Source organism: Mustela nigripes, chromosome 1 (assembly GCF_022355385.1).
Source record: "Mustela nigripes isolate SB6536 chromosome 1, MUSNIG.SB6536, whole genome shotgun sequence".
In the NCBI taxonomy this organism is placed as follows: Eukaryota; Metazoa; Chordata; class Mammalia; order Carnivora; family Mustelidae; genus Mustela; species Mustela nigripes.
This window is the reverse complement of record NC_081557.1, coordinates 88,685,089-88,704,628: the sequence shown is the minus strand read 5'-3', so window position 1 is coordinate 88,704,628 and position 19,540 is coordinate 88,685,089. Positions and strand designations below refer to the sequence as shown.

Below are 19,540 nucleotides of genomic sequence, written 5' to 3'. Positions count from 1 at the left end.
TTTTCTTTTTGATTTTTAGAATTTAAAAAAGGTAAGTTGGTGTACTGCCCTAGAAACTTATTGAATGTTTGCCAGTCTTTGCTGTTAGGACATTTTTTAAGTAAATTTACCTGTGAAATTAATATACTTTCTAAAATCTTATCATTAATGTAAGGTTACTCCCAAATCCTTTTTAACTTTAGCCTTTTAAATAATGTATTTATGAATTTCTAACATACATTATTTTTTCCTGTTTGAATTATTAGACTATAGTCCAGTTATAATTTTTTAGAATATTCCAAAGCTAATGAGTCATTATTCTAAATCTTTATTATCATGGGACAGCAGTGTAGATGCAGAATATGAAGAAGATTATATCTCATAATTTCTGGCAGAATTCCTTCAAAAACCTTTAAATTATCCATTTGGAGGTATTTTTTCTTTTCATTATAAAAATAAAATATGAGGAATGATGGTTAGTAAGAGGTTTATGTTTTATTTTTATTTAATGGGGGTTAAATGATAATTGTTATTCTTCTTTTTTTTAAAGATTTTATTTATTTATTTGACAGACAGAGATCACAAGGAGGCAGAGAGGCAGGCAGAGAGAGAGGGGGAAGCAGGCTCCCTGCTGAGCAGAGAGCCCGATGTGGGGCTCGATCCCAGGACCCTGGGATCATGGCCCGAGCTGAAGGCAGAGGCTTTAACCCACTGTGCCACCCAGGTGCCCCGATAATTGTTATTCTTGTATACTTAGAGTGAAATTCCTCTTCATCTTCTTTTGCCCTTGAAGCCAGGCGGGCCATCATCCCCTATATAGGACCCCTTTCAAGCATATTCAGGCGATAGAGTGCAGGACCCATCCCATGTGTGGACTGTTTCACTGTGTCGTAGCCACAGACTAAATTCCAAACACTGGCCGTACATCACACAAATGCTTAGCACCATTTGATCACAGAAGGGATCAGGCAAGAGAACGTGCACAGACTGGCATAAATTACTTACATTAAAACTGAAGCCTACTGTGTTTTTCTGTAAAAAATAGCTCATTTCTTCATTTGCAAAATGAAGATAAAAATGGTCCCACTTCACAAGGCTAGCGTGTGGCATTGCTTACCGAGTGTGAGGACCATGCCCTCTGACCGACTTCTCTGAATCTTCTTGGAATTAGTCCACTTTGCAATGATGGTAGAGCTCCTGGCCTGAGTAGCTGACACAGAGCTGAGGTGAAGTGCACATCACTTTTTCATTCTACCTGTAGTTTTCAATGCTGGCCGCCTTTTGGGCATAGGCATAACCTATGGAGCTCGGACAAGAAACGGTCTAGGTCCCAACCAGGAAGCTTAGCTCACCTTTGAAACTCCTGATTTAGTAGTTTATGGTAGAGCCTGGGAATTTGTGCATTTTTCACATTGTACCAGTGATTTGGTTTGACTTGATTTTTTTTACAGATTATATTTACGTGAGAGAGAGAGCACAAGTGGGCGTGGGAGGAGAGGCAGAGGGAGAAGCGGGCTCTCTGCCGATCAGGGAGCCGGATGCAGGGCTTGATCCCAGATCCCCAAGATCCTGACCTGAGACGAAGGCAGCCACTCAGCCTGCTGAGCCACCCAGGCGTCCCATACCAATGATTTTAAATAGGACATATTTAAATAAAAGTAAATACAATATAACATATAGCCGGGGTTGACATGTTGGTTCATACAATAGTTATGTCAGTAATAATTACATTTACTGAATGATTTTGTGCCATTAATTTACTCAGCAAACATTAAGCACCCCTATGCTGTAGTGAACTAGGTAAGTACTCTCCCTGCTTTCATGGAGTTTACATCCTGTGGGGGAATAGGTAAGAAAGTAAGTCTCTAGAACATATGCCAATCATCATGTTAAGTACTTTACACATGTATCTCATTTAATCTGATCCATAGTCCTGAGAAACAGGTGGATCCTGTTTTCTCTGTGTTACAGATGAGGACACTGAGACCTGGGAAGGTGAAATAACCCATCAGACCACACAGCTGGGAAGTGTTGGAACCTGGTTTGAACCTAGGTTTTTGACTGTGAAACAAATCCTAACTATTCTGTTGTACTTCTTTTCTCATAAAGTTGAGTTACCACATTGATGCTTTACCCATTTACTGGGCTTCTCATATTTACTTCATACTTGTTTAAGTTAGTTCTTAATTTTTTTTTTTCCGGAGTATATTTATAATTTACTAGTGGTAGTATGCTGGAAGAATAATGGCTCAGGTTTTTAAATCCCAGATTTGGCTTTTGTGACGCTGAGGCCTTAGTCAAATTATTTAACATTTCCAAGCCTCAGTTTCTTCATTTTTTAATGGGAAAAGAGTTACCTTGCAAGTTGCTTTGAGAATTAAATGAAATAAGCTATATCAAAGAGACTGGTACTATGCTGAGCAAATAGGTCAGTAACGCTAATTTCATTTTTTAGAAAAAAAATCTTCTTGCCTACCAAGTTACTAGGTAAATTGTTAAATTGATTATCATGTTTTCTCTTTTCTTATGTAGTCGTGGACACTTTTTGGTTTTTGACTATATATATTTTGGACTTTGGTCATCTTTAAACCAAGTTGAAACTGTTCCCAAGCGATTATAACTATGTAGTCAATTTTGAACACTTGAGCTGTTACTGTGTGTTCTTCAATAAACCTTATATTAGGCTTAACATACTGAGGACAAAAGGGAGGAGAAATTCAGAGAGAATTACATGACCCAGTCTCAGCTCTTTAGAAACTTGCAGCCTAAAATGTCCTCTAAACTGTCTTTTCTCCACTTATCAAAGAGAATGTCATATAGAACAGAACCAAAAACTTTGCCCAAGGCAACATGGAAGGGCTCTCTTTTGTACCATTAATTTTCAATTATGTCACTATTTCATGGGAAGATTAAATTATTTGCTGAGATTTGTTGAAATTACTTTTGCCCCTCTGTAGGTACCATCACTATAACACAGGACTCCCTGATATGAAGGGCCCCTTTCCCGGACACCCACTCACTTAAGCTTTGTGAGCGCCATTGCTATTTAAAAACTCTGATTACTGCCTGATATGCATTTCTTTTTTTCTCTCTAGGTCAGTAAAATTGTGTCAAATGTTCCCCAGTTGGAGTTTCTAAACCTGAGTTCCAACCCTCTGAATTTGTCGGTTTTAGAAAGAACATGTGCTGGGTCCTTCTCTGGGGTTCGCAAACTTGTCCTCAACAACAGCAAAGCTTCTTGGGAAACAGTCCACACGATACTGCAGGAGTTACCAGAGTAAGCCCGGAGGGCATGATGGAGAGGGGGCAATGTCGCCATCTTTGTTAGTACATAGAATTACTGCAGATCTCCTGTCTCAGAAACACTAGAACAGCATGGTGGTTGGAGAATGAGGTCAGAAGAATGAAGTAATTAGAACGAGGGTGTGTGAGGGTCATTTAGTAGCATTTTCATTGCAATACTTGTTCAGTGTTGAGTAGCAGCAAGACATAGGATCTGTCATCCTTTGGCTAGAAGATATCCCTGAGAAGCACTTATCATTTCTACATCAACCCACCCTTTCTCCAATTTAAATCTTCTGATTACCTGATTTCAGAATTTTGCCTCAGCGCTTTTCTTAGGGAGGGAAAAAAATCATAGTATCTATAAAATATATTAACACTCAGATGATTAAGTGTCTCGCTGGCCTGATGGGAAAACGGAACTCTTTTCAGTAATTTAAACAAGAAATATGTTTTTATTTGTCGGTTTAGAAATACTCTTAGATTTGTTTGAATCTAGCTTTCAGTATGCACGTAAGTGTTCAAAGAAAGTAGTTTAAAGAAGCATATGAAACCATAGTTTATTTGTCTAACTATGGAAATGATCAAGGCCTTTTGAACCTCATCTCTCCCCATTTGTTCCATCCAAGTTTCTCACTATCCCTCTAGTAAGATTGGTTTCCTCACCACATGCAGCATCTAGCATGGCTTAGAGTGAGTTTTTAAATCCCAGTTCTACTTACTGACCATATGACCTTCGATAAGGTCATTAACCTCACTAAGCTCTGTTTTCCTTGTCTTTAAAATGGACGTAATTGTATCTAACTTGCAGAAATAGCAGTATAGTCTAGGAAGCACTCGGAGCAAGGCCTGCCTCAGGAATTCAGTAAATGATAGTTTTTATTTTATTTCTAAACATTCTGTTCATGCTGTTTGTGGGATTTACCTCTATGTCCTTGCAACTTACGCAAGTCTACCTTTCCGTCCAGGCCACGCATTCTTTCCTGATTATTCTAACTGCAATTTCAGTTCCACTCCTATAGGAACTGCTATTGTACTTGAAGTTAGTACTGCTTTATTCAGCACTTAGTTATTTAAGCACAAAATTAATTTAGTCCTGGGTTATATCATTCTCTGCTGTTTTATGTGTTTTAGGTTTTGTCTTCCCAGCTATATTTAAGCTTTAGGAAGACATCTTTATATTTTCTCCATAATCCCTACCGGAGTCCCCCATACTGTAGGCACTTACTTACCGAACGAATGAAAATAGCTGCAAAGTAGAAACTTAACTGCTTTAAACAATGAAATATTTCCTTTTTTTCTCTGCAGTTTGGAGGAGCTTTTCCTGTGCCTTAATGACTATGAAACAGTGTCTTGTCCTTCTATTCGCTGTCATTCTCTTAAGCTACTACATATAACAGACAATAACCTCCAAGACTGGACTGAAATTCGAAAGCTAGGAGTTATGTTTCCTTCACTGGATACTCTCGTCCTGGCTAACAATCATTTGAATGCTATTGAGGAGCCTGATGATTCACTGGCCAGGTTGTTCCCTAATCTGCGGTCCATCAGCCTCCACAAGTCAGGTGAGGTATAGGCTTGTTCTTGTTCCACATGCAAATCGATCTGAGCTTATGCATGATGTAAATCAAAGCCCATTTCTTTCAGTCGTGGTTCTGCCTTCTCATAGGATACATTTCCAAGAGTGGCGTGCGGATGCCTATTGATTAGCTAAATTCAAGGCATTCATTTTCATAAATGCTTTGATACATATCAAGTGGCCGAGCCTCCTATTAAAGATAGTTTATATATTTATATTTATATATATGTAGTTTCTCTATTAAAGAGGTCCTACTGTGAAAAGAGTGAGATGAAATTGATGAATTGGACAGTAAAAGGCAGAGTAAAAGGAGTACAAAGAATTACAAACTAGACTATTTTGTCTACTTAGGAATTTCAACTTGTAAACACTCACCTTTCTTTTCTGGTATTTATATATGATCGATTGCCAGGTTGCTGCCATCCAATTCTGTGTCTCCCAGGAATGCACATTTTTAGCCTATTTTTTTTTTTAGTTAATAAACTTCATTTTTTGAGAAGTTTTAAATTCACAGCAGAACTGATCAGGAAGTACAGCGTTCCCACATCCTCCCTGCTCTCACGCACAGCCGTCTCACGGTCAGAGTGCCAGCACCAAAGTGATACATCTCTTAAAATTGAGCCTACATTGTCCCATCACCCAAAGTCCACGGTTTACATGGGGGTTCACTCCTGGTGTGGTCCATTCTGTGGGTTTGGACAAACGTTTAATGACAATGTCTCCCCTTTCTAGTATCATTTATATTAGTTTCACTGCCCTAACAACCTTCTGTGTTCTGCCTGTTCGTCTCCCTGTACCCCGCAATCCCTGGCAACCAGTGATTTTTCTCCTGGCTCCATAGTTTTGCCTTTTCCAAAATGTCATATAGCTGGAATCATACAGCATATAGCCTTTTCAGACTAGCTTCTTTCCCTTAAGAATATGCATGTAAATTTCCTCCGTGTCTTTTCCTGGCTTGATAGCTCATTTCTTTAGGACTGAGTGATGTCCCATTGTCTGGATGCACCCCAGTTTATTTATCTGCTCACAAACTGAAGGGCATCTTGGTTGCTTCAGAGTTTTGGCATTTATTAATGAAGCTGCTGTAAACCTCAGTGTGCAGGGTTTCGTGTGGACATAAGTTTTCAGTTCACTTGGGTAAATGCCAAGGAGTGCAATTGCTAGATCATATGGTAAGAATATGTTTAGTTTTACAAGATACTGCCAACTGTCTTCCAAAGTGGCTGTACCGTTTTGCATTCCCACCAGCAGTGAATGAGAGTTTCTGTTGTTTCACGCCTTCAGTGGCATGTGGTGCTATGAGTGTTATGGATTTGGGCCATTCTGATAGGTGTGTAGTGGAACCTTGTTTTAATTTGCAGTTCTCTAATGACGTATGACATTGAGTGTCTTTCCACCTGCTTACTTCCCATCTGTATGTCTTCTTTGGTGAGGTGTCGGTTCAGGTCTTTTGCTCATTTTTTTTTTTTAATTTGGGTTGTTCATTTTCTTATTGTTGAGTTTAAGAGTTCTTTGCATATTTTGGATAATGATCCTTTATCAGGTATGTCTTTAGCAAATATATTCTCCCAATCTATGGCTTTTCTTCTCATTCTCTTGACATTGCCTTTCAGCCCATTTCTTAAAATAACTTCATAACTAAAAATAACTCTAATCTACAGTTGAAAAAAACATATACAGTTTAATTTGCCATAGAAGTCATAAGGTTAGGAATTAAGTTTTAAAAACTAGCATTTTGGATAAAGAAGCTGCTGACTGTGCAACTTGACACCCATTACGTTAACTCTGTCCTTCCTCCTAGATGGAAATATGGTTCTGAAGGGAAGAGAGCGGTGGTGGCTGGGGATAGTTATGCACCGGAGCCCTAGTGTATTGCTCCTCTGCTTTTGCCCTTGCTGCAGGTGGCTAGAAATAGGAAGAGACTGCATTTTCTGAAATAGATTTAACATGTTATAAAAATCAACCAACTTCATTATGATGGGCGTATTTTTCCTAGCAGTGCCAAGTATCGACTTGGATCATATATTTGCTCACAGCCATAGGGAAAAAAAAATTTTTTTTTTTTTTTGCATGAAACAGTTTTAATTTGTTGCATGTTCTTCTTGCCCAGTGGTTCAGGTTCTCTGTTTTTTTGTTTTTGTTTTTGTTTTTGTTTTTTTACTGTTCTTTGTGTTTTTTTTTTTTTAATTTTTTCAGTAAAGCTAAAGCTTTTAAAGCACATCAAGTGCCCCACAATAGAAGAATGATACAATAAAGAAAGGTGCATAATGGCATGGAATATTATAAAAAATATGGAAGCTTCACGAATTTGCGTGTCATCCTTGCGCAGGGGCTGTGCTCATCTTCTCTGTATCATTCCAATTTTGGTATATGTGCTGCCGAAGCAAGCACCAGGTTCTCTGTTTTTTGTTTGTTTTACTTTTTTTTTTTTTTTTAAGATTTTATTTATTCTTTTGAGAGAGAGAGAATGAGAGAGGAGAAGGATAGAGGGAGAAGCAAGGTTCCCCTTGGATCTGGGAGCCCAATGTGGGACTCGATTCCAGGACTCTGGGATCATGACCTGAGCCGAAGGCAGTTGCTTAACCAACTGAGCCACCCAGGTGCCCTGTTTGTTTTATTTTTAAAATCTGTTTTCCCTTTCCCCAAAATGAGGACAGTATGTAGGAAAGATAATAGTTAGTTTTCTATTCTACTTACCTTGCCCCATTTGAGAATTTGTTAGGTAAAGATTTGAGTCTGACAGTATCAACTCGGATCAGTAGTTCTGTTCTGTGAGTCTATGTTTGACGACAGAGTTGACCACATCAGCTTTTTTATATAAGCCCAGTATACATCTTACCCACTGAAACCACCAGAGACCCTTTTTACAAGTCATTTGGGTGGAGAATCAGTAGATTAGTGGGGTGTTGAGGTGTTGGAGAATAATGTTCCCTCCTTGACCACTGGCTTCACAGGGAGAGGAGAGGCTATAGGGAAGTTTTTGTGGTATTTAATTGTGTTTTGTTCTTTCCTTGGATGAAGAAAATTTTCAGGATGTCCAACTACAACGTTTAGAAGGACTTTAACATTTCGGAAATCAATTGAAGTAATTTTTTTCTATGTTAATCTTCTTATTTGTGTGCTTTTCTGGATTTACTTAAGTAATATATTTCTCAAATTAGGTTTGCAATCCTGGGAAGACATTGACAAACTAAATTCATTCCCCAAACTTGAAGAAGTGAGATTGTTAGGAATTCCTCTTCTGCAGCCATATACCACCGAGGAGCGGAGGAAATTGGTAATAGCCAGGTCTGTTGTCCTGATTACTCTCCTTTCTTCTCTCGGGCCTTATTTCATTAGAGGGATAATGCACTAATGGAGGGGAGTGCGCTGTAAGTTTATCTGTCTCTTGAACAGACAGTGCTCGAAGGAGCTGCTTCTGTAGCTTGAAGTCCAGAAGAAAAGGAACACAATATGGTAAGAAAGATGTGAAAGGTAATTGGCCTGCCAAGGCCACTGAAACATTCTCTCACAGATCTATTCTGCTTTTCTATCTTTTAATACTTATAATATTCGAAGTCCTGCTTTTCGATCATGAAGAAAAATTAGGTATAATAGGGAAAGAGTTCTGTTTCAGTTGTCTTTACTTTCTCTATTCACTTAGTGGTCATTTAAAGTGTAAATACCTAAAAATTTGGCTGTTTTATTAATATGAAACTTAAGAGAGCAGCATCTGTGTTTTCTTCTTGACTATAGATGGGCTCAAACATGACTACCACACTGTTATGTTCTTCCTTTGACTCCCCTGCCTTTCGTGTCTCTAACTCTGTCTCCCCAAGACCACTGAAATGAGTTTTGATTTCTGTATGAGCCTTTAGCAACAATAAGATTCTGGTTGAGATGTAAAGAAAAACAAACTTTCATTTGTTTTCTTTGTGTACTCTGTGTAGTAGTTTTGAAAGGGGCTTTACGGTTCCCTAAGGAAGAGTGGGTCTTCAAACAGGTTGTTGATCTTCCTGCCCAGCTAACACCTAGCAGATCCATACTGCTTTCCAGTTGTGGATATACACAGTAATGTCACACTGAAGAAATACATTTAGGCATACTTTTCTTCTAAAAAGAATAAGGCTTGTAGTAGACCTTATGCTTTATTTCCTTTACATAATTCTTTTGTAAAGGTAATAAATTAATTCCTAAACAATAGAGCCCATTTGTCCTGACCTCCACTTGTAGACTTGTGCTGTCCACTATGGTGCCAGTAGCCCTGTGTGACTTCTGAGCACTTGAATTATGGTTAGTCTGAACTGAAGGCTGCTTTAAGTATAAAATATACACAGAACTTTGAATACTTTATATGAAAAAAGAATGTAAAGTATCCTATTAGTTATTTTTTAGTATTGATTAGATGTTGAAATGATTAAGTCCTCAATCTATTATATTAAATAAAATATATTAGTAAAACGAATTTCATTTTTTTAAAATTTTATTTATTTATTTGACAGACGGAGATCACAAGCATAAAATATACACAGAACTTTGAATACTTTATATGAAAAAAGAATGTAAAGTATCCTATTAGTTATTTTTTAGTATTGATTAGATGCTGAAATGATTAAGTCCTCAATCTATTATATTAAATAAAATATATTAGTAAAATGAATTTCACCTGTTTTATTTTTATTTTTTAAAATATGGCTATTAAGGAACTTAAAATTATATCTGTGGCTTGCATTATATTTAAGTTGGACAGTGCTGGCTAGAATCTCATTTTGAAAGGCAAGGTATAATTATAAACGGCCAGTGTCCCATCTAAAAATGAAACTTTGGATATTTTTGGTCCTTTTATTCTATACCACTTTAGTTCATGTAAGTAGTTGTACACAAGCAGAGTTATATCAAATGTGTCCTCTCAAGAAAGTAAGATGGGGGCCTCAAACCAATGATTTTACTTCTAAAGCTAAATATTCTTGCTGTCTTAAAATGCCTTTATTTTGATTTTACTTACAGATTGCCATCAGTTTCCAAACTTAATGGCAGTGTTGTTACCGAGGGTGAGCGAGAAGATTCTGAGAGATTTTTTATCCGTTACTATGTGGATGTCCCAGAGGAAGAAGTGCCATTCAGGTAAAAACCCCTCATCAGTTTAACAACATTTGAGCAAGTATTGAGGCGATTTAAGAACTCTTGTTTTAGAGCAAATCTAATAATCTGTTAGAGGACTTTGGTGATAGGTTTAAAAAAAAAAAAAGGAAAAAACACAAAGCAAACCCATTTTGTCTCATTTTCCACAGTGTATTTCTTCTAGCCTTGCACTTGTATTAAGAATGGTTGGGTAAGTATTTGACTACTTCCATTCATACTCCATATCATTGATTCCTGTTTGACCCTTTTCTCCAGGGACACATCTTTACCTACCCCAAAGCTGGTCTCTTCCTTCACATTGATCTGCTTTCAGGATATACTAAGTTCTGCAGTTTGGAAGATTTGGCAAATAGGCATTAGGTTTAGAGAATATGAGGAAAGGACTAGAAAATAGACTCTTGAGGAAATACTAAAGGAATTAGGATGGTCGAGTATGAAGAGAAATGCTGAAGGCTCAATTTGTAATTACGTTTAAGTATATGAAGAGTTAATATATGTGGTTTGAGGAGGAACTGCCTTTTTTTAATAGTCATTTATTTTTTTATTTGAGTATAGCTGGCACACAATGTCACGTTAGTTTCATGTTACAACATAGTGATTCAACAAGTTACTATGTTGTGCTGTGTTCACCACAAGTATAGTTACCGTCTGTCACCACACAACACTAATAGAGTACCATTCATTATGTTCCCTGTGCTGTACCTTTAATTCATGCTATCACTGGAAGCCTGTGTCTCCCACTCAAGCCCCCTTCTCCCTGGCAGCTGCCGGGTCTCGTATTGGTAGGTCTGATTCTGCTTTTTACTTGTTTGTTTTGGTTTTTAAATTCCATGTAGATGTGAAATTGTATGGCATTTGTCTTTCTCTGTCTTATTTATCTCACTTAGTATAATATCCTCTGGGTCTATCCATGTTGGCGCAAATGGCAAGGTCTCATCCTTTTTCATGGCTGAGTAATATTCCATTGTGTGTACAGGTGTGTGTGTGTGTCTGTGTGTGCCACATCTTCTCTATCCATTCATCTATTGGTGGACACTTGAGTTGCTTCCATATCTTGTCTGTTGTAAATAATGCTGCAGTAAACATAGGGGCACATATATTTTTTCAAATGAATGTTTGTGTATTCTTTGGGTAAATACCCAAAAGTGGAATAGCTGGATTATATGGTAGTTCTGTTCTTCATTTTCTTATTTGTTAAGGGAGAGAGCACACAAGCAGGCAGAGCGGCAGGCAGAGGGAGAAGCAGGCTCCCTGCTGAGCGGGGAGCCAGATGCGGGACTCGATCCCAGGACCCTGGGATCATGCCCTGAGCCGAAGCAGTTGCTTAACCCACTGAGCCACCCAGGCCTCCCTGTTCTTCATTTTCTGAGGAATCTCCACACTATTTTCCACAGTGACTGCACCAATTTGCATTCCCACAAACAGTGCGTGATGGTTGGGAAGGAGCTACATTTAATACTCCAGAAATCTGAAAGGAAAGGTAGCTGGTATGGTATAGGTAAATACACAAAAAATAAGATACCCCCAAAGACTGGTTTCTAGGTTTTAGTAACTAGAACCACTTACCAAAAATGTTGTATGTTTTCCTTAAGAACTTTAACAAATAGTATGAAATCGCATTAGACAAATAGGATGCAAATTAGGAGGGTATGTGAATCAAAGCAGTTCATCCTTCTGGTTACAAATTTCTCCAATTCTAATTCATTCTTACTAAATATATCTAATATTCCCCCAGACTTTTCCATTATTTATCGGCTTTGAGGGGGTTAACTCTCTGTAAGGTTGAACCAGTACTATATAAAAAGATTTTGTGGTTTTGTTAATAGTATTTTAAAGCCCAAACATTTAAAAAAATTAGACAAATTAAGAATTTTAAAGATTGCTCTTTAAAGGTAGCTAAGAACAACGAAGTAGAGAGAAATAAATACTACCGTGCCTTTTAATACAACCTAGAAATATTAGGTTAAGCAGCATGAATTTTGTCCGTTTTGTTTTTAAATTTTTCACAAGAGGCGATTGGGAGGGAGACAAACCATAAGTGTTTTGTTTTATTTTGGTAAAAAAATTAGTCTAATATCTATAGTTTCATTTGATTTCATCTAGCCTATTAGTGGGAGAAGTAACTATCTGGGCTTTGAGCATAAGTCCATCATTATAGTTTATTTGATTTCATCTGCTACAGGGAGTCATATATATATATATATATATATATATATATATATATATATATATATAAAATTTATATATCTCACTTAGTATAATATCTTCTGTGTCTATGTGTGTATATATATGTGTGTGTATGTATATGTGTATATGTATATGTGTATATGTGTGCATACACACATATACATGTATATATAGAGAGAGTATGTTGTTTTTTGTCCTGATGGCATAATTATCCTAAAATGCATATAGGCCTTTGCATTAGTATTCTTAAATGCACAGAAATCATCTTCAAGCACAGGAGGAATGTATTAGGTGAATACTGAGAAACTGCAAGAACTGTTAGGCAAGCTGGAACCAGATGTAGACAGGAACCGGTGGCAGCAAAGATAGCCAAGTTTTCACCTTGTAGTGTGTCTCTGCTGGCACTGTCCTCCCTAGACATCACAATGCCAGACCTTCACCAGTGGACCCTTGCGGCTGTGCCACAGGCTGTGCTGAAAATAATCTCTCCCTGACCTTTGCCTCATTACCCAAGGATCAGAAATCTGTGTCTAACCAATTGATTAGCTGTGTTTAGGGTATGTGCTCACATTTGTCTTCAGAGAGATAGGGAGAGGGATTATCTGTCACTTTGGCTTCTGCAGTGAGAGGTAGAATCTTCCCCTGATCTTGGGACATTTTCCCAAATAGGAACAATTCATCAAGAAAACATCTCTTGTAGTCTGCCATTTTGACTATCCAGCATCTATGCATATACTTTTTCCCCATAGTTGCATATATAAAACAATTATTCTCACCTGTCCTAATGTAGTCCTTTTACAAATGAAAACACACTTCTTTCTCCATGAAATGAGATAACCTATTTATTCTGATCCTAAGGACTCTGACCAATTAGCTACTGTAAAAGATTCAAGCTATTTCAATTGCTACTCTAGCCTTGCTGCCTGTTTATGTAATTATGCCTACTTGACCACTCACTAGTGGTTGAATGTCACTGCTTAGTCTCTTCCAGTCTTCCTGAAATTGAAGTGAGCAAACTGATTTCAGTACCTTCCTGGCCTATAAAATATTTTCCAAAGACGTCAAGACCTTGGAAAAGGAAGTGTCTTCTGGGTCCTTTTAGGGTTCGTGGATGGAGAATGGGTGAAAGGTCATGGGTGACAATAGGTTCCATGATTCATGTGTCCTGAAGTGTTTTATTTCCTCCTTCAACATCATCCCCCAAATTCCTGGCATCTCAGCTTCCCTTAGCATAGACCACCATGAATCCAATTTCTAATCCTCCCAACTATACGAAAATGTAGAACCACACTCAGGCACTGAAGCTAGCATTTTGAACTCAGAATCTCTGGTAAGGTAACTGTGTTAACAACCTCAGCGAGATCTGAAATTGCTTCTTCCTCAGTCAGCCTGCTCAGAATCTATTCCTCTACTAATTTCCTGTATTTTTGTCCATATAACCAAATTATTGTAATTCTTTTGATACATTTGTAGTCAGCCCCACAGAGCCTGCTGTGATCTGATGGCAGGAGAGCAGAGTGTGTATGTGAAAGGATGAGGCAGGTGGGAATTCATTTACCCATGCAAGGTAATTCCTTTAGGAGGCAGATTTTACTGCCTTCTCAAGCGGGAGAGGAACAGTCTCATTCAAACTGCTCGCAAGGGGGCCTACCTGAGGAATGGGGATTCAGGATGTTCCCATCCTTCAGCATCTTCCTGTGTATAAACCTCCACTCCAATTCATTCTTTCCCCACTCCACTCTCTTTCCAGCCAGTGCTTGAACTTTCATATAATAGTCCCAATATGGATACAAATTTAACTGACCTGTAATTCACCAATTTGGAGCATCAAACTTGCATTGTTTTTATAGCTACCTTGACTTTGTAAGAAAGAAAATAGCCTTTTCTTTTCTTTCTTTTTTTAAAAAAGATTTTGTTTATTTATTTGACAGAGATCACAAGTAGGCAGAGTGGCAGGCCCTGGCAGGGGCGGGGGTGCAGGGGAAGCAGGCTCCCCACTGAGCAGACAGCCTGATGCAGGGCTCATCCCAGAAATCTGAGATCATGACCCAAGCCAAAGAAAGAGGCTTAAACCGCTGAGCCACCCAGGCGCCCCAGAAAAGAGCCTTTTCTTTAAGGTACCTGGGTTTCAGTCTGTGCTTTGAGCTTAATTCCTTGGTATTCAACCTTAATATTCTCTTACTGTAGGCTAGCTTGCTCCTTGAGAGTAGCGGATACTCTACCTCACAGTCTTGCCTTCTTCTTCCCTTCTTCCTTCCCCTCATGCAGCACTCTCTCAATCACCCTGAGCTTTCCATGAGACCCCAGGTGGGCATTAGTTATTTCACTGCTCCATGTCAAGGCCTTTGCAGAATCCCTTCCAGGAACACTAATATGACACTCACTAGGCCCTACTGGGCCAGAAACCAATTTCAGATTGCCCGTAATTACCTGAGGGGCTCTTGCTGGTGATCTCCCTGCTGCTGATTTCTTAGTGTACACAACGAAAACCAACTCTGGCCAACTTAAGTAAGGTAGAAAGTAAGTGAAATGAATTGAGTAATATGAGTGAGTAAAATGAAAAGTGAGTAATAATGAATACTGTGTGGCTCACAGAATTGACAAGAAGATTAGAGAATTAGGTTAGGGCGGGACTGATGGAAAGCTAGGCACAGCCAAGATTTCTGTATCTTACTCTATACAGGATGCTTCTGAACTGCTGACCAGCCAGTCATCTCACGCTGCTAGACTTCGGTGCCCCCCGCCAATCCCCGCCAATCCCCGCCATTTACAGCCATGCCTTCGAATTCTTGATTCTTCTGTATCTGCTCTGCATAAGCTCTGTTACAGCTCATGTCTTTGTATTTCCAGTTATGGTTAGGTGCGTTTGTTACCTTTCTGTGTTCTGGCTTTCAGGGAAAGAATAATGTTTACTTCTCTATAGCTTCTCTAATGGAAAGTAGTTCCACCTTGGGTTTCTCTCAATTCAGAAGGGCATTCAGATGCTGGGCAGCCGAAATTGACATATAGCCACTGTAATACCTGTTACCTGGTAGTTTTTTGTCTGGGTTTTTGTTTTAAATTTATTTTTAAGGTTTTATTTATTTATTGAGAGAGAAAGAGAGAGAGAGCAAGCGCATATGCAAATGAGGAGGGGACAGAGGACTAGGTAGAGAGAGAATCTCAAGCAGAAACCCCCCCCCCCGCCTCCAACTAAGCCCTGAGTACAGAGCCTGTTGAAAGGGATGGGGAGCTCAGTCTCTCAACCCTGAGATCTTGACCTGAGACACAATCAAGACTTGGACGTTTAACCAGCTGAGTCACCAAGGCACCCCCTGCCTTTTTTTTCCTAGTAAGTTCTCCAATAGAATGATCAGTGTACTCAGCAAATATTTTTTGAGCCAGTGTGATTTTCCAAGAACTGTGTTAATAAAGAATTATAGGGGCACCTGGGTGGCTCAGTGGGCTGCGGCCTCTGCCTTCAGCTTAGGTCATGATCCCAGGGTCCTGGGATCAAGTCCCCTTGCATGGGACTCTCTGCTCAGCAGGGAGCTTGCTTGCTCCTCCCTCTCTGCCTTGCTTCTCTGCCTGCTTGTGGTCTCCGTCTGTCAAATAAATAAATAAAAATCTTTTAAAAAAAAATTATAATAGCATTCATGCTGATATCAAGATAGAATGGTGAATAAACATAGAGTAATTTATATTAAAATGCATTTATTATGAATTAATACTGATATATAAACAGGGTATTTACTATTCCTATTATCTTTTTAATTGTCTTCCAAATTATATGCATAATCTCTCCCTAAAATACCAGTGAACAGTGACTAGCCCAGTGCGTAGTTAGTAAAAGGTGAGAATTTGACTCTGGATAATTCGGTGTTTCATACAGAACCACGTTTGAGCTTTAGTTTCCTGGCAGGGTGCAGGTATCCACTTGTTTTGGAGGAAGCATTCCTTTTCGTTTGACCATGGACTTTTTAAAATCAGTACTTAACTTGATTTTCCTATAAAATCCAACTTCTGCAACATCCATTTCCTGTTGTTAGGCTCCCTGAGCTTTTCCTTCTTCCATGTTCCTGTCTTGTGTCATTAAATATGTCATACCTTTTCTCAACTTAGACATAAGAAAAGTTAACCAATATGTCTTTTGAGGGCATGAATAAAAAGCCATTATCATCAGTTGAATGTCCTTTATGGTAGCAAAGTTATTTTGTGAGTCAGTTGGATTACTCACACACATCTGTTTCCATGTGATTAGTCGTTTTAGCAACAGAAGACTTTGAAGATGATCTAGAAATTTACATATTCTCTTTTTCTACCTCAGAATAAAATATAGGCTCCAGTTACCTGAATCATTTCCATCTTTTATGATGGACAGAGTAAAATGTTTAGAAGGCAAAAGGGAGATGTCCTTAATTAAGAGTTTTATAATTTCCTTTAGGTACTCAGTTATCCTTACTGTTTTCTACTGGTGGGTGGAGCTGAAAGTCCTAGCATCTCTACTGTAGATGTTTATGGTAATAATAGACTAACATGAAAAACTGAGCAATCGCTCATATGTTTCATTTTTTTTTTTTAAAGATTTTATTTATTTATTTGACAGACAGAGATCACAAGTAGGCAGAGAGGCAGGCAGAGAGAGAGAGAGGAGGAAGCAGGCTCCCTGCCGAGCAGAGAGCCCGATGCGGGACTCGATCCCGGGACTCGAGATCATGACCTGAGCCGAAGGCAGTGGCTTAACCCACTGAGCCACCCAGGTGCCCTCATATGTTTCATTTTTATTTACCTTGGGAAATAACATAAGGTGAAAAATCTCTGTTCTCGATTCTTGGTCTTTAAACATCATAGTGTTTGCTTTTCCAGTCAATGGACTCTTTCTTTTAAAGCTTCATCTGTGCCTTGTCTTTTCATGGCTTGTGTAGGAGTGGTGTGCTTTTTCAAAATAAGTTCAATGTGTGCTGCAGGGGTTTGGAAAGATGTCCTCACTGGGCCAGTCATATTTCAATTATTGGGCCCTTATATTTTACCAGAGGAATTTCTAGGAAATCACTCTGGATTCTAGCTGGGTTTCAAAGGACAGTTTAATTTATTTACTGAATACTTACTATGAACCAAGAGGCCTGGGCCAGAAGCTTGGAGACAAAAAGACGAAAAAGTAGTGTCTACTCTCGAGAACCTCATCATCTGGGCTGCACTTGAGACATTATTTCCTTTGCTGGATCCTCTTCATGTTCCCAACCTTTCAAAATAAAGTTACTGCAGGATTTGGTCCTGGGATCGCTTCTCTTCTCTCCTCGTCCCTTAGTTACTTTTATCCAGTGCTGTGGCTCTCACGTCTTCTGTATGACAGAACTGCCAGACTTACCCTCCAGCCCTGATCGGCCCTTGAATTCCAGCCTAGTATTCCTAGACGTGCTGCTTCACGTCTCCACCTGGATGTGGAAACCTGATGTGTTCCAAACCGAACTTCCCATCGCCTCCCTTACCTTTCCCGGCCCCTCCTCCACTGCCACATCTGCTCCTCTCTCTGCAAGCTTTCCATCACTCTGTTTTTCCAGCTGCTCAGGACAAAAACCTCAGAGTCATCCCTGATTTCTTTCTTCCATATCCCACATCAAGTCCATTGGTGGTTTTTTTTTTTTTTCTTTCACTAGTACTTGCAAAACCACAGAGAGAATCTGTTTCTTTATACCATTCGCTTTAGTTCAAGCCTTCCTGTCTCCCTCCTGTATGGTCTCCCCGAATTTACCCTTGCTCCTATAGTTTATCCTCCACATAGAAGCTGGTTTATAAGAACTCAAGTTTATTTGAAAAACAAAACAAAACAAAAACTTCCATGCTGTTTCCGAAACACACCAGGCATGCTCCCACCTCAAGCCTCTGCACTGTTGTCTCTCTTTGGAATGTACCCCATTAGCTTTGTGGCTCTCTCCCTTGGGGATGCCTCCCTGATCGGCCTATCTCAAATAGCACAGCTCTGTCCCCTACGATTCTCTTAACTGGCTCGTACTTTTCTTACTGAGCAATACCTAACTGGCATTTCTTCTGTACTCCTGGCCTTCCCATGCCGTACTGTGAGCTCTGCAAGAGCAGGGACTTGCTTATACCCTCAGCACCTAGAGGCTAACAAAATAGCAACCTAACAAAATAGCAACTGTTGAGTCAAATGCCCGAATCTTCACATTATGCTCAGGGAGCACAAAGCAGGGTTACTTAGCTCTCCTGCAAGAGGTGGTACTTCCAAGAAACAATTGAGTCACCCTGGTGAAGTGAGGGGAGAATATTCCAGGCAGAAAGGAATTCAAGTCCTTATGTGTAGTGAAGAGCAGCTGTTTGTTAGGGCTCGGTGAAAAGCAGGGAGGAAGTAGTGGCAGATAGTGCTGGGTAGGAAGGTGGGAACCCGGGCAAGCCCTTAGAGACTTTGGTATGCCCTACCAGTAGATGAGGGCTTTTTCTCGAATGCAGTGGGAAATCACTGAAAGGTTTCAGGCGGGGAGATTTCCTGGGGGCAGATTTCGGTTTATATTTTGAGGGAGAAGCTGCGAGAACCCCTTTTTTAATAGCTGTTACTTTGGTAAAGGAAGTGTGCATTGGAGGCTGCTATGTCCCTCGACAAAGGTACACGTGTTAGGACTGAATTTCGCTCTAGAATTTGAAATCGTCCTTTAAAAACATGCTGTGATGTTCTACCTTTTTTCTGGTATTTATGGCCCTGATTTCTCTAGGGGTGGAAGAGTATCTTCTTTAGAAAGAAACCTCCGTGCTTATGAATCTGTCCGAATCTGTCGTTTGCACCTTGCCATTTATCAAGTGTCTGTCCACATTGCCTGTGTTTATCAGTTTTCTTTATGTTGTGTTTGCTTTATCTCTTAATTCCTCTGAGAGAGTGAATTTAAATTGCTTATTTAGTACTGAACTAATACCAGTCTTCTTCTGTTAAGTTTTAAAGAGAGACAAAAAGGAAAACCATGTAACATTTCTCTTAGAAATCAACACATCATGTATCTTTTCAGATTGAAGTGTTTCTTTGTTTTTGATTTTTGTGTTTTTGTGGGTTTTTCTTAGTGGTTTGTTTTCGGTTTTTTGTTCTGTTTTGTTTTCTTTTCTTTTCTGAGTGTTTTTGTTTTGCTTTTAGTTTTTACTTTAATCACCTGGTGCTCATCATTAGGCATATGCTCCTTAATCCGCATCACCTATTTCACCCATCCCGCCACCCACCTCCCCTCTGGTAACCATCAGAGGGGGGCGCCTGGATGGCTCAGTCAGTTATGCATCTCTCTTTGGCTCAGGTCATGATCCCAGGGTCCTGGGATCAAGCCCTGTGTCTGGCTCCCTGCTCAGTGGGAAGTTTGCTTTTTCCCCTCCCTCTGCTCATGCTTGAGCTCTCTCTCTCAAGAAAATAAATAAAAT

The 19,540-nt window shown here is 39.3% G+C and overlaps 1 protein-coding gene and 1 non-coding gene across 6 annotated transcripts in view; one reads left to right on the top strand and one right to left on the bottom strand.

The window, feature by feature from the left end:
- Positions 1-19,540, top strand: part of TBCEL (tubulin folding cofactor E like) — a 73,736-nt gene that overhangs the window by 29,439 nt on the left and 24,757 nt on the right. For 4 of the 5 annotated variants that reach the window (XM_059415171.1, XM_059415164.1, XM_059415191.1 and 1 more), the window contains 4 exons: positions 3,075-3,256; positions 4,570-4,826; positions 8,002-8,128; positions 9,827-9,943. In XM_059415171.1, coding sequence (XP_059271154.1) covers positions 3,075-3,256; positions 4,570-4,826; positions 8,002-8,128; positions 9,827-9,943 — 683 coding nt within the window. Of the gene's footprint in view, positions 1-3,074; positions 3,257-4,569; positions 4,827-8,001; positions 8,129-9,826; positions 9,944-10,110; positions 10,152-19,540 lie in introns of all 5 variants that reach the window. The other variant, XM_059415198.1, reaches the window with a different exon arrangement.
- LOC132009247 (U6 spliceosomal RNA) lies at positions 7,125-7,231 on the bottom strand. The gene has a single exon (XR_009401836.1). It is a non-coding gene; the product is annotated as a U6 spliceosomal RNA (small nuclear RNA).